General features: G+C 37.4%; 1 protein-coding gene across 4 annotated transcripts in view; it reads left to right on the plus strand.

The window, feature by feature from the left end:
* Positions 1-15,512, plus strand: part of CCDC57 (coiled-coil domain containing 57) — a 340,926-nt gene that overhangs the window by 94,029 nt on the left and 231,385 nt on the right. For all 4 annotated transcript variants that reach the window (XM_069063980.1, XM_069063979.1, XM_069063981.1 and 1 more), the window contains 2 exons: positions 2,331-2,488; positions 2,943-3,017. In XM_069063980.1, the coding sequence (XP_068920081.1) occupies positions 2,331-2,488; positions 2,943-3,017 (233 nt within the window). The remainder of the gene's footprint in view (positions 1-2,330; positions 2,489-2,942; positions 3,018-15,512) is intronic.

A 15,512-nucleotide genomic window follows, 5' to 3' on the forward strand; every position in this document is an offset into this window, starting at 1 on the left:
CCTTGAGTCAGGAGGACCTGAGTTCAAATCTGGCCTCAGACACTTAACACTTACTAGCCATGTGACCTTGGGCAAGTCACTTAACCCCAATTTCCCTGCCTTCCCCCCCTCCAAAAAGCAAGAAAAGAAAATAAAATAAAAGGTAAGTTTGAAAAGATAACCAGTAGGCATATGTGAATCAGGGGAGATGCTTAAGAAATAAGACATTGTCTTTGTCCTTTTGGGTATAATAGTATTTGAATTAGAGGTCTGTAAAGCCAAGCAGGAGCATCTTTTCAGAGGACTGCTGCTGTGAACAGCTTTAATATTCTGATCACATAGAATTGTAAACTATTTATTCAGCAGTAAATTAAAGCAAAACATTTACAGAAACCAAAGTACAGTATTCACAATGTTATATTATAACAACTTATCACTGAAGTGGACACATAATTTTCACCAAAGTGGCCACATAGTTTTCAAGTTTAAAAGATATCATTCAGTAAGTCCTTAACTCAATCATCCTGCAAGCCTCCTTAAGGGACACAAAGTACAAAGGTCAAAATTCTCCATCCTTAGGTCACATTGTCTTAATCTCTCAGTCAAAAAAGTCTTCCTTCTTCTTAATTAGAGATTAGTTTCCAATCATCCTTAACTTATCCTTAAGAGGTACAAGGTATAGAGTACAAAGTTCTCCCACCCCTAGACCACAGTAAATCATGATCTCAGTCAGCACTAAGTACCCAAGGAGAGATCTTTTCATCTTGACTTGAGGCTGGCTCTCACATTCCTTGGTTCCTCTTCCATGGTCCCAGCTCCTGCCTGAATCTACCCAACTGTCACCTGGATTCAAAGGTAGGCAGCTCTCAATTCCTTGTCCAGTTCCTGTTCCATGTTGAAGCTCACGGTGTCCAGTCCACCTCGTGTCCTTCACAGTTTCTGTTCCTGGGAAGACAAAGGTTAACAGAGCCAAAGCAATGTTCATGCACATTGCCAGCACCATCATCAATTCATCATCTGCCTGTGAAATGAACACAGACCCACAACACAAATCGTTAGTATAGTCCAAGGACCTCCGAATCTCTCCTGCAGGACTTCTCTAAACAGGCAACAAGAAAATCCTCTTTCAGGGCTTCCAATAAGGAAGGGCTTCTGTACAAAGTATCACCAACAAAAATCAACACAAACAGAACAGACAAACAGTGCCTGGCCACCACAAAGTTCCCCTTCTCAATTCTGCCACTACAAGTGCTCTCTTCTCAGTTCTGCCCTTTCCCAGCTTGGGCTTCTCCTTATATATGGTCATTAGCTTCTCCCTGTAGCATCAGCAAGTTCCTCCTACTGGGGGCTTTACAAGTTCTGTTTCTTAACAAAGACTTGATATAATCAGGGCAAGGCTCAAAGACATGAACTCAAACAAGGTGCTAAATACACTTAAGTAGCTGAAACAAGGCGCTACTTCTTTGCTTGCCATTACAAGTTCTTGAAAGCAGCAAAAAAAAGTGATATGTCTAAGAATTTAGTTGAAAATAACTTTACCTTTCTTGTCTGGACTGCAAGATAATGTCAACTTTTGCTTGTGAGAGACTACACGCTATCTTTTTTCTTTGCTTTTTGGAGGGGGAAATACAGGGCAGTTGTGGTTAAGTGACTTGCCCAAGGTCACATGACTAGTACGTGTTAAGTGTCTGGGGTCATATTTGAACTCAGGTCCTTCTGACTCCAGAGCGGTGCTCTATTCACTGTGCCACCTAGCCATCCTGAATACATGCTATCTTGTCCTACAGAAGGGTACAGTGGTATTATAGTCCTTGACTTGATAATTATGGCTAGTGTTGTAGTTAAGTCTAGGGTATTTCTAGAAGGAACCAAGCTAGTAGTCTTTCCATGTTAGGTATGCTCCACCCAAACTAAGTTAGTTAGATAGAATTGGATAGAGGACACAAGGCAAATAGAAAAAGGAAAGACTGTGAGATTTCTGTGTGACTTAATATTAAATGAATAGCATTAAAATTACATGCTAAGTAATCATTTTAAAAGTTAGTATACTGTACTTACACACTGTAATGAGACTACAAACTCCCAGTTTCAGAAGAATTAGTATTGAGTCTTACTTAAGATTTAGTAATAAGAACTTTAAAATTTATTGACTGTGTAATGAGGCGATTATCATTATTTATCTTGGTCTTAAGAAAATAGATTTTCTCCCCTCCATTTTAATCAAAATAAATAAATAAAAAATTTTTTTTCCATTTTTATCCACCCCTGATAGAGAGCCCTTTTTCCTTTTCCACACTCTTATTTTTTTTTCCAGTCACTTTCTAGTTCTGAATTTTGTTCTTCTCCAAAAGGTAAAGTTGTTGGCCAAAGAACTTGAGGCTCTTAGAGTGGCTGGTATTAAAGCGGCAGAATCCCTACTGGTAGCAGAAACAACTAATTTGGAGCTGGAGAAAGAGGTGAAGCGCAAAGACTTGGAAATTAAGGATCTGACAGCTGTGAAAAATGCCCGGTATTATAAATTGGTTCTTACTTAGTATTTGAAGAAACTTTTATCTGTTTTTATGATTTTTATTTCTTTATTCTTTATTTCTAGAAGGTCAGTTTATTTTAATAATTTCTACCAATCCTTAAGAATAATCCAGGACCTTCCTACTCTAGGGGTAGTGGTTACCCACAATAACCTCTGGTCTTTCCAGACTGCCACTGAGATTAGCTAACTGTAGTTCTGTCAGGATTTACCACTTTCTCAGTCACCACCATTATTTTCCTCATCACTTACTTTCCACAAAATCCTTTAATTTCAGCATTGACCCTGCACAGGTCTAGCTTGCCCAATTGAATTATAGAGCAACATAGTGATAGAGACTGTGAGCTTGAAAGTATACTGTATTCTTGCATTTTATTTCAGTAGTCTTTACCTTAGTTCTTTCATGTCTGTTTCTTCTCCAATTTTGATCTTTTAGGATAAAAGACTTAGAGGATAAACTACAGTCTGTACAACTAATCAGGAAAAAAGAAGAAGAAATTTTTAAGAGGAAGTAAGTATTTTTGGCTCCTTAGAAACACTATAGTGGCAAGAAGGAAAGTGGCAAATGGGATACTGGCAAGAGGGAGAAAGTAGAAAGGGCTAATTTTATAAATGAGTGCAAGAAGCAAAAAACTATTTGGTGTGATTTCAGTTCCCCTTTCCATTTTCCCTGACAAATGCTTCCTTCTTTTGGTTAATGCTTAAAATTAGAACTTATTTGCTGGAATGATAACACATAAATATTATCAGTTATTTATATCTTAGTGTAAGGGAAGATTACAAAGTCAAGGTTTGAAAGAAAGAAGTGAAGTGAGAGTCTAAAGAAACTGAGTACCTGGGATGGGGAGAAGTGGGTACCACTGAAGAGGGAAGATATAGAATGGGACTGTAGAAAAGAGAGTAGAGTAAAGAAATCAGGGAGTAGAGAAGATTTGCTGATTTCAAATATCTGAAGAACTGTTATGTGAAAAAGAAATTAAACTTCCCCTGTATTTCCCAGAGGGTAGAACTAGGACTAGTGAGTAAAAGTTACGGGGAAGTAGATTTTTGTACTAACATAAAGAATTTTTAAATAACTTGATCTGTCTCACAAAGGAATAAGCTGTTTTGGGAGATATTGAATTCTTTGTCACTGGAGGTATTTAAACCAAGACTAGATGACCCTTTGTCAAGGATGTTGTAGAAAGGATTCATGCACTAAATAGGGTTTAGATCAGATGACCTCTGAGATCTCTTCCAACTCTAGGATTCTATGATTCTAGTTTTTGTTTTTTTCTCTAACATGTATCCAAAAGGGATTGGATATCTAATATAGAGTGCAATTTTTCATGAACAAGCATTTCTCTTAAGCACCTTTTATGTCCCTAGCACTATGCTAGGTACTGAGGATAAAAGACAAAAAGAAGATTGGGGAGTCCATTTGGTGGGGAGGGTGGGCATAGCAGCTGAGGGATCAGGAAAGGCTTCATATAGGAACTTACATACTTTCATAGGATAATAATATTTAAAGATAGAAGGGACCTTAAATATCATCTGGTCAAACTTGAGTACAGCAGGCAAGCAGTTTGCAGGCAGGTTAAAATGTAATTGGGAAATATTTAACAAAAAAAATTAAAATAAAATAATTTTTGTTTAGTCGTTTTCAGTTGTATTTGATTCTTCATGACACCTTTTGAGGTTCTCTTGGCAAAGATCACAAAATAGTTTGTCATTTTCTTTTCCAGCTCATTTTACAGAGGAGGAAGCTGAAGTAAATAGGGTTAAGTGCCTTGTCCGGGATCAACACAGCTAGTAAATGTCTGAGGCCAGATTTGAACTCAGGTCTTCCTGACTCCAAGGCTGGCACTCTATTCATTTCACCACCTAACTGCCTTTATAATATAGCATAGGTAATGTTAATTTGTGGTTTTCTCAGTCAATATGTGGTCAAAGGAATCTTATCCATTTTAGTTTGATACTATTGATCTAGTATGACCTTCTCATTTTACAGACAAAGAAACTGAAGCTCAGAGAAGTACAATAGCCAAGTCCTCATAGTAAAAAACTGGTATTTGAGCCCAGGTCCTTTGACTCCAAATTTAGTATTCTTTGCACTACACCACAGACTTTGTTAGAGTAAAAGGCTGTAGTGAATATCTTTCAATCAATCAGTTATTTGTTAAGTGTCTACTATGGACTCAGTTCTATGTTAGTTGCTGGAAGGAATACAGAAGGCATACAAGATATGGTATTTGCACTTGAGAAATTGATATTCTAGTTTGGGAGACAGGACTAATAGATTTGAAACAATTAACAAACAAGTAAAATTTTAAGTGCTAATTGGTATAATGCTGTGATAGTAATGGAATATAAAGATCCCCCTGTATTGGCTTGGTTTTTGGTTTGATTGTGTTAAAGTTAATCCCACCTGTGGGATGGACTTGTTGACTTGAAAAGAGAGTCCTGAACTGGAAGGAGCTGGTGACATAGATTTGGAGAGACACAAGAGAGAGGCAGAAGAACTTTTTGGAAGCAGCACCCTCGTGGAGGCAGAGAGAGACTGAGAGGATTGCTGAGGGCCACTTTGAATTGCCCTGGACTTTTGAGACCTTCCCCCGGAGCTGCCAAGGTCTGAGGAGACATGGCTGTTTTGCTGGTACTTTGTCTGTTTTGATGTTGTTTTGCCAGATTTGTTCACTGGTGAAAGACAGTCCTGTTGTTGAAGAAGTCCTGGAACCTTGCTGTTGGTTCAGAGCTACTGAGACTTTCCTGCAGACAGAGAGTGAATACTGTCCACTGGTAAAGGGCAGTGCTGTTGTTGCAGGGGTCTGGGAACCTTTCTGTTGGTCCAGAGCTACTGAGACTGTCCTGCAGACAGAGAGTGAATACTGTCCACTGGTGAAGGACAGTGCTGTTGTTGCAGGAGTCTGGGAACCTTGCTGTTGGTTCAGAAGCCCTGAAGAAGGATTTTCTTGTTGTATGTTTACAGAAATCCTGGGAGAGGGTTTTGCTATTGTTTTCAGGGGTCCTAGGACTGTTCTGCAGACAGAGGATGAATTAATAAAGAGACTGGCAATGTATCTTGTGGCCTTGCTAAGCTTTGTCTCCCCAGGAACAAAAATTGCTGAGAACTTGCCTCTTGTCAAGATGAAGAAAAGACCTCCATTTGGGTATTAAGTGCTGTGCTTAAACTTGTAACTCTGGGGTATATTGAATTGTGATCCAGGGGTGGGGAACTTTTGACCTTTTTGTATTCTATGATTGAACAAATGAATGTACTTTACTTATGATTGGAAACTAATCTCCATTTGAGAAGAGGGGTTTTGTGATGGACTAAATGAAGGTACAGCCTAGGGGTGGAGTAGTATTTAGAACAGGGACTTTGTAATTGATTGAATGAATGTAAGGTCCTGGGGTGGGGTAGTACTTGGAGATTATTGAATCACACTTAGTAAATGCTGTATTTTGAATGATGTCATGTTTTGATCTTCTCTGTTCTTAATTTGTCACTGAATAAGATGGAGAGCACCTATGCTGGTATTCTGAATCTTGGGAAGTTGCCTTTCCTTGGCATTACATTACAAATGCTAGACTTTATTAATGGTAGTATTTCACAGAAGGAAAAAGTTAAGTGTTATAGAGGGATTTGGATTGGTGGAGAGGAGGGCATTCTAGTCAGGGGGAACATTATGAGCAAAAGATCAGAGTTGGAATTATCATGATGGAGAAAGGGGTTATTGTTGTTCATTCAGTCATATCTGACTCTTTGTGACCACATGGACCATAGCATACCAGGCCCTTCTATCCTCCATTATCTCCCAGAGTCTGTCCAAGCTCATGTTTGTAGTTAAGATCTTTCTTGTATAGTTCTTCCATATATTCTTGTTACCTCTTCTTCATCCCTTCTACTTCTGTTAAGTCTCTACCATTTTTGTTGTTCGTCATGCCCATTTTGCATGAAAGTTTCCCTGATATCTCTAATTTTTCTTGGAGAGATCTTTTGTCTTTCCCATCCTGTTGTTTTCTTCTATTTCTTTGCATAGCTCATTTAAGAAAACCTTATTTCTTCTTGCTATTTTCTGGAATTTTACATTCAGTTAGGCATATCTTTTTCTTTTAACTTTTTGCTTTCCTTCTTTCTTCATCTGTTTGTAAAGCCTCATTAGAAATACATTTTGCTTTCTTGCTCTTCTTTTTCTTTGGAATGTATTTTATTGCTGCCTCCTGTACAATACTGTGAACCTCTGTCTATAGTTCTTCAGGCCCTCTGTCAGATCTGGTCCCTCAAATGTATTCATCACTTCTACTTCATAGACATAAGGAATGTTATTTAGGTCATATGTATATGGTGTGATGGTTTTCCCTACTTTCTTCAATTTAAGTCTGAATTTAGCATTTAGAATCTCATGATCTGAGCAGAGGTCAACTCCAGGTCTTGTTTTAACTGACTGTACAGAGCTTCTCTGCCTTTGGTTGCAAAGTATATAATCATCTAATTTCTATATTGACCCCCTGGTGAAGTCCATGTGTAATAGTAATGGAATTTAAAGATTCCCCTGTATTGGCTTGGCTTTTGGTTTGATCATGTTAAAACCCAGAGCTTGTGAATCCCACTTGTGGGATGGACTTGTTGACATGAAAAGGGAGAACTGAACTGGGAGGAACTGGTGACGTAGATTTGGAGAGACACAAGAGACAGGCAGAAGAACTTTTTGGAAGCAGCACCTTTGGAGGCAGAGAGAGACTCAGAGGATTGCTGAGGGCCACTTTGAATTACCCTGGACTTTTGAGACCTGCCACCCAGAGCTGCCAAGGACTGAGGAGACATGGCTGTTATGCTGGTACTTTGTTTTGATGTTGTTTTGCCAGATTTGTCCACTGGTGAAAGACAGTCCTGTTGTTGAAGAAGTCCTGGAACCTTGCTGTTGGTTCAGAGCTACTGAGACTGTTCTGCAGACAGAGAGTGAATTCTGTCCACTGGTGAAGGACAGTGCTGTTGTTGCAAAGATCTGGGAACCTTTCTGTTGGTTCAGAGCTACTGAGACTGTTCTGCAGACAGAGAGTGAATACTGTCCACTGGTGACGGACAGTGCTGTTGTTGCAGGAGTCTGGGAACCTTGCTGTTGGTTCAGAAGCCCTGAAGAAGGATTTTCTTGTTGTATGTTTACAGAAATCCTGGAAGAGGGTTTTGCTAATGTTTTCAGGGGTTCTAGGACTGTTCTGCAGACAGAGAATGAATTAATGAAGAGACTGGCAATGTATCTTGTGGCCTTGCTAAGCTTTATCTCCCCAGGAACAAAGATTGCTGAGAACTTGCCTCTTGTCAAGATGAAGAAAAGACCTCCATTTGTGTATTAAATGATGTGCTTAAGCTTGTTGCAACTCTGGGGTAGATTCAATTGTGATCCAAGGGTGGGGAACTTTTGACCTTTTTTGCTCTGTGATTGAACAAAGGAATGTACTTTACTTATGATTGGAAACCAATCGCCATTTGAGAAGAGGGGCTTTGTGATGGACTAAATGAATGTACAGCCTAGGGGTGGAGTAGTATTTAGAAGAGGGACTTTGTGACTGATTAAATCAAGGTAATGTCCAGGGGTGTGGTAGTACTTGGAGATTATTGAATCACACTTAGTAAATGCTGTATTTTGAATGATGTCATATTTTGATCTTCTCTGTTCTTAATTTGTCACTGAATAAAATGGAGAGCACCTATGCTGGTATTTTGAACCTTGGGAAGTTGCCTTTGCTTGACATTACACCATGTTGTAGAGTTACCTTTTGGGATGTTGAAAAAGAGTGTTTGCTATGACCAACAAGTTATCGTGATAAAATTTACCTCTTTCCTGCTTTATTTTCTAATCTAAAGAATAAATAAATAAAAATCCCTATTCTTCCAGTTATCTTTTGATTTCCTACTTTAGTATTCCAATCCCCTGGGATGAATATGCCATCTTTTTTTTTTCCTTTTTTTGGTATTATTTCTAAATGCTATAGGTCTTTGTAGAACTGAGTAACTTTGGTTACTTTGGCAGTGTAGTGCCAATGCAATATTTACAGCACTCAAGATCATGATAAAGACTGTGACTATAACTATCACATGACATTCGATTACAAAATATGTCAGATTCTCCAGATAGAGGATAAAGTTGAAGGATTTATTTAAACACCAGAAAACCGAATCCTAAAACCAGTAAGCCAAAGATATTTAGAAACCATAATAATGCTGAGAGCCACAGCATCCTTTAGCCTACCCACAAACCAATACAAGATCAATATTTACTCACAAAATTCTCTATTTCCTTGCCTAAGCTCTTCCGTCCCCAACTGTCTGCAGCTGTCTCCAAATGTCAGATTCGCTCTCTACCAGCTTTTCTGTGGGCTGTGCTTCTCAACAAACTCCTCCCACCGCAGGTTCCATGTGACTACTTTCAGCCTATCAGGTGACAGAGTTTATCTTCACAGCAGGAGAGGTCTTCAAACTCCCCCCTAGTTCCATTAAGGGGCAGGGAAGTTCTTTAGATTCCCATTCCCATTACAGGCATCAGTAGTTAGATTATAGACTTGCATTATTGTGATGCTGCATGGTTTGCCTTGGATTTGAACAGATATTTTGTTTTTTTTGAGATTATATCCCAGTACTGCTTTTCTCACCCTTTAGATGTTGATGTTGATGTCAAATCTTTCTATCTCTTTTTTGACCCTAGTCATCTTATCTTGGTTCATAGATTTTACATTCTAAATGATATTAATTTTTAAATGTTAATTCTAGTGATTTTTAATTTGGAGTGCAATGTACAGTAAAAAATATATTCTTTTTAAGAGCACAAAATAAGGCTGTCAGATTCCTTTTAAATTTCATTTTTAATCAACTTACAGTGAAAATTAAATATATACACCAACATTTTATCAATATTTAACAATATCAGTATTAAAATAGTATTCTGTTTTCTTGGTGGAGACATTAGTCTTTTTTTTTTTTGGTTCATTACTCCTTTACTCAAGAGTATGGTTCCTCTAGCAGCCATCTCTATTGGTGTAATCTTTTCCTTCAAGGGGAAAAAATGGATTTTAGATAGATTTGGCAATTTCTAAGCAATGCTGTTGAGAAAAATTAAGAAGGTATCATATGATTTTTGGCAAGCAAAAGAAAAAAGATATTAGAAACCTAGAAAGTAAACACATTTGAACTTGAAAGGATAAAATGATACTCAGCTAGAACACAGCAGAGTTTCCTAGAAGAGATCTGTAACCACTCAAGAATTTGGCAAAGTGAATGAAGAATGCCTATTACTCAGATTATAAATTACATTTGGATAGAGCATCTATAAAGCTTGTCCAACAGTATGTATATCTGGAGCAAAAAGTACAATTGGATAAAAAGTTGAGTCCAACCTATATGACCACAACTACAAAACACTTTTCACACAAATAAAGTCAGATCTAACTAATTGGGAAAATATCAATTGCTCGTGGCTGGGTCAAGCTAATATTAAAAAAAAAGACAATTTTACCTAAATTAAATTATATATTTAGTGCCATACCAATTAATTTACCAAAAAACTGCTTTATAGAGCTAGAAAAAATAGTAACAGGATTCATCTGGAGAGTATCAAGGGAATTAATGAAAAGAAATGCTAGGGAAAGTGAACTAGCTATACCAGATTTCAATCTGTATTATAAAGCAGCAGTCATCAAAACTACTTGGTACTGACTGAGGAATAGAGTAGTGAATCAATGGAATAGATTAGGCACACGAGATTCAGGAGTCAATGACTATAGTAATCTATTGTTTGATAAACCCCCAGACCCTGGTTTTTGGGATAAGAACTCACTATTTGACAAAAACTGCTGGAAAACTGGAATATAGTATGGCAGAAACTGGGCATAGACCATTATCTAACCATATACCAAAATCAAGTCTAAATGGGTGCATGATCTAGGTATAAAAGTTGATACTGTAAGCAGTATCGTAAAACAAGGAATAGTTTACCTGTCAGACTTGTGGAGAGGGAAAGACTTTATGACTAAACAAGAATTAGAGAACATTATAAAATGTAAAATGGATAATTTTGACTACATGAAATTGAAAAGCTTCTGTACAAACAAAGCCAATGTAACCAAGATTAAGAGAGAGGTGGGAATTTGGGAAAGAATCTTTACAACCTATGTCTCTGACAAAGGACTCATTTCTAAAATATACAGAGAATTGAGTCAAATTTATAAGAATACAAGCCATTCCCCAATTGATAAATGTTCAAAGGATATGAATAGGCAATTTTCAGAGAAAGAAATTAAAGATCTCTATAAGCACATGAAGAAATGCTCTAAATCACTATCAATTAGAGAAATGCAAATCAAAACAACTCTGAGGTACCACATCTCACCAGTCAGATTGTCTAAGATGACAAAACAGGAAAATGACAAATGCTGGAGAAGATGTGGGCAAATTGGAACTCTAATGCATTGCTGGTGTAGTTGTGAACCGATCCAGCCTTTCTGGAGAGCAATCTGGTATTATGCCCAAAGGACTATAAATACTTTCATATCCTTTGACCCAGCAATACCACTCCTAGGGTTATATCCCAAAGAGATCATAGAAGTGGGAGGAAGACCCATATGTACAAAAATGTTTATAGCAGTCCTTTTTGTGGTGGCAAAGAATTGGAAATTAAGGGGGTGCCCATCAATTGGGGAATGGCTGAACAAGTTGTGGTATATGCATGTTATGGAATACTGTTGTGCTATAAGAAACGAGGAGTAGACAGTCTTCATATTTACCTGGAGAGGCTTATACAAACTAATGCTGAGTGAGAAGAGTAGAACCAGGAGAAATTTGTACACAATTACAGACACAACGTATGTGTGATGACCAACTTTGATAGACTGGACTCTTCTCAGCAATGCAGTGATATGAGTCAATCCCAAAAGACTCATGATGGAGAGAAATGTGTGCATCTAGAGAAAGAACTGAGTTTATATCCAGGTGGAAGCAAAATACCTGATCTTTTTCCTTCTCTTGTTTGGTTTTATGTCGTCTTTACCATTTTTCATTCCATCTGATACAATCTATCTTTATAACCTGACTACTGTATAATGTGAAAGTATTTACGGATCCTATACTTGACTATATACCGCCATGGTGGGGGAGGGAGGGGAACAAAATGTGAAACTCAAGGAATTGTGGAATTGAATCCTGTAAACTAAAAAGAAACAAACAAATTAATTAAAAAATTTAAAAAAAAAGTTGAGTCCATATTTCAAACAGAGGAGGAGAAAAGACTAGATTGCCTTAGGAAAATTGAAGAACTCCTTTAATGACCCAATAACTCAAAGCTTCCCATGTAAGTAAACAACTATCCTTTTTAATACCAGTATTTTACTAGGATAGGAAGACATGGAAGTATATAACAGTCTCTGAAGAATTTAAAATCAGTGTTACATAAGGAACAATGGAAAGACACTTAGTGGATGTAAATGGGCAACAACATAGGACCAATGAGAAACTTCAAAGAACTGCAGTAAAAGCTGTCATTGAGGGAATAGATGATAGGAGGAGAAAATGAACCTTCTTAATGTCAGAAAAAATCTAGCATGGCCTTCTGGTACATTGGGTGGATACTCTGTGGTGAACTTATAGGACGATGTTGTAAGAGTCACACACAAGATAGTTAGGCATGGGTGGATTGTGGTTTATATCCTTGTAAGGAACTTGAAAAGGAAATTAATAAGATTACAGATTCATTTGAATATTTGATCAAAATTGTGCTCAGCTTTGCAGGATGGTTTATTCTTGATGATGCCTTTTCCTTTTTTGTATATCACATTCCATGCTATAATAATTGCTGCATAATCTTTTATGATTTTGACTGTAATAATTTGGTATTTGATATATTTTTTTTCTTGACTGCTTGTGGTATTTTTGTTTGAACTGGAAGCTCTAGAGTTTGGTAGTAATACTTCTGGGTGTGTTAAATTTGGAATTTTTGTCACTTAGCACTCTGGATCTAGTAGTCCTAGGTGGTTTTCTCTTATTATTTATTGAATTTTTTGTAATGGTTTTCAGGGTATTCAGTAGTTCTTATATTAATTTTCCTCATCCTAACTTCTAGTTAGGATTGATTTTGATTGTAGATGTCTTACATGGTGTTCTGATTTTTTCAGTCTTTTGACTTTGTTCTGTTATTTTTTGTTATCTCATTGAATCATTTGTTATATTTGCTCCATTCTATTTCAAGACATCTCCTAGTTTGGTAATATCCTTCTGTTCTTAGCAGCTTTTTTTTTTTGCGTCCAAGTTTATCCTCAACTACTCTAATTTCATAGGATCATAGATTCAGTGCTAGAAGAGTCCTTAGAAATCATTAAGTTAAACTTCCTCATTTTGAAAATGAAGAAACTGAGGCCCAGAGAGGTGAAGTGACTTGTCCAGGGTCACAGAGTTCCTGGATTTGAATCCAGATTTTCCTGATTCAAAAGTCCAATGCTTTATCTACTATGCCATGCCAACTCTTATTTCATGCTTTATCTCTTGTTTTACTTCTTCCACTGACCCTTGAAGTCTTATTAGTTAATCTCCTTTTCTGAGGTGAGGGAGGTGAGTTTTACTTATGAGACTTCTGGAATTTTTGTGTTCTTTTGAATTTTATCTTGTGATTATCTTAATCCATAGTATATCTTCATTTCATCAGGAATTTTCTTTTGTGTGTTCATGTCATTAGCCCCTCTTCTAGGGATGGCTGTGATGTCTACTTCCTTGCTACTTCTTTCAAGATTCTCTTGATTCTGCAGTCTTGGAGTTATTGTTCTTTATTACAGAACACGGTGAGAGACTGTAAGGCTGTAAGAAACCACACTGATATCTAAGTCCTTTGCCTTGAGTAGGATTGCAGTAGGCCAGCCTTAAAATAGCTTCTTGGCCCTATCTCTTCTAGCCATCATGGTCTGTGATGCTGAGGTGGATGGATTCTTGATAGGTTGTGTGATTCTTGTGGTTGATTGAGTAAAGTATTCCAGTCTTTATATACTGGGTAGGACAGTCAAGCTGTCTGAGATCATGGAAATTTCTGTTTTTACTATCTTGCCAAAATTCTGGACTGAGACTCTATGTCAGAGGCAGGGTCTGCTACCTCTACATCTTGGATAGAGTAAGTGGGCCCTAGTTCTACTTCCCTGTAACAGCAAGCACCCTAGCATACCCAGAATGGCTGCTAGCACATGTTTTTTGATCTGCTTTTCTGAAGGAAACAACTCAAAAGGGATTAACATTCTTACTTTAATCAAACATATATATCATTCACTTAGTTCAGGGGAAAAAATCAGCACCTTGAACTTCAGAAAATACAAACAGAAATTACAAGCAGACAAAAAATGCATACAGAGAAAATAACACAATTTAGTAGACCAACAGAGAGGGCTTCTAGCTCTCTGACCATTATATACATATAGTGTTAGTTACCAGAGAGAGAAGCACCAACATCTAGGTTTTCAAAGCTGGGGGGCTCAATGGCTGCTCAGAGTCTCATCTGGCCAAATTACATAACTCTTCCCCCCATAAGTGAGCCCCAAAGCAAAACCTCACCTCAAGAGATATATATAGCCTCCTCTAGGTTCAGAGGACATCACAACCTTCATGATCCCTAATTACAAAGTAGCAAAAGGTGTGCCTTCCTGAAAAACAAGTCTCAGCTAAGCAAGCTTCTCTTGTTGGGCTACAAGTGAAGTGATATGGATGCTGAGGCAGAGATCTAATACTTTGCCCACTGCATCCTTTTGCAGTTCCAGATGGAACAGTTTGAAAAGAGGATTGCTATCCCCCTTTCCCAAGGTACTGATTCAGATCCAGAGATTATAGTTGGTATTTTGTTGCACTGTGTTTTGTTTTTTTCTACAGGGATTATCTTACTATTTTCCATTGTTCCTGAGGTGGTTCTCAGTAGAGCTGGGGTTGGCTGGAACTTTTTTTGCAATCTTTATCAGAAAGTTTTTCAGAATACTTTACAAAATAGAGAGTAGCCTTAATTTGTATGGTTCCAGAGACCCCTGCATTATATAAATCCAGAAATACTTCTTCCCAACAAGAAATTCTTCGGACAGGTACTTCTTTCTTTTTAAAAAAAATTATTTATTTATAGTTTTCAACATTCATTTCCACAAGATTTTGAGGTACAATTTTTCTCTCCCCATCTTTCCCTTACCCCTACCCCAAAATAGCAAACCTACTGAAAACCCTTCCCCCATTCTGTTCTCTCTTATATCCTCGCCCTTAACCCCTCTAACTTTATAGTAGGTCAAGATGGTTTTCTATACCCCAGTAGCTGTATATCTTATTTCCCAGTTGCATGTAAAAAAAGAATTTTTAAACATTTGATTTTAAAACTTTGAGTTCCAGATTTTTTTTCCTTCTTCCCTTCTCACCCACCCCCGCAGGGAGGATAAGCAATTCAATGTAGATTATACTTGTGTAGTTATTTCCATAGTAGTTCTATTGTGAAAGAATAACTATATTTCCTTCCATCCTATCCTGCCCCCCCCCACTTATTCTATTTTCTCCTTTGACCCTATCCCTTTTCAAAGATGTTTGCTTCTAACTACTCTCTCCCCTAATCTGCCCTCCCTTCTATCCTCCCCCCTCTTACCCTTTACCCTCCTATTTTCCTGTAGGGTAAGATACCAAATTGAGTGTGTATGTTATTCCCTCCTTAGGCCACATTCAATGAGAATCAGATTGTCCCATTCCCTTTCCTCTTCCTGCTCTTCCCTTCCATTGTAACAGTTTTCTCTTGCCTCTTTTCTATGAGATAATTTACCCTAATCTATCTCTCCCTTTCTCCTTCTCTCAATAAATTCCTCTCTCACCTCTTAATTTTATTTTTTAGTTATCATCCCTTCATATTCAACTCATCCTGTGCCCTCTGTCTATGTATACATGAACATACAAATGCCCACACTCAAATATGTATTTATATATACATACATCCATATATATATATATATATATATATATATATATATATATATATATATA

This window comes from Petaurus breviceps, unplaced genomic scaffold (genome assembly GCF_028583685.1).
Source record: "Petaurus breviceps papuanus isolate PSGF00001 unplaced genomic scaffold, PetGlider_PUasm1.0 90617, whole genome shotgun sequence".
NCBI lineage: Eukaryota > Metazoa > Chordata > Mammalia > Diprotodontia > Petauridae > Petaurus > Petaurus breviceps.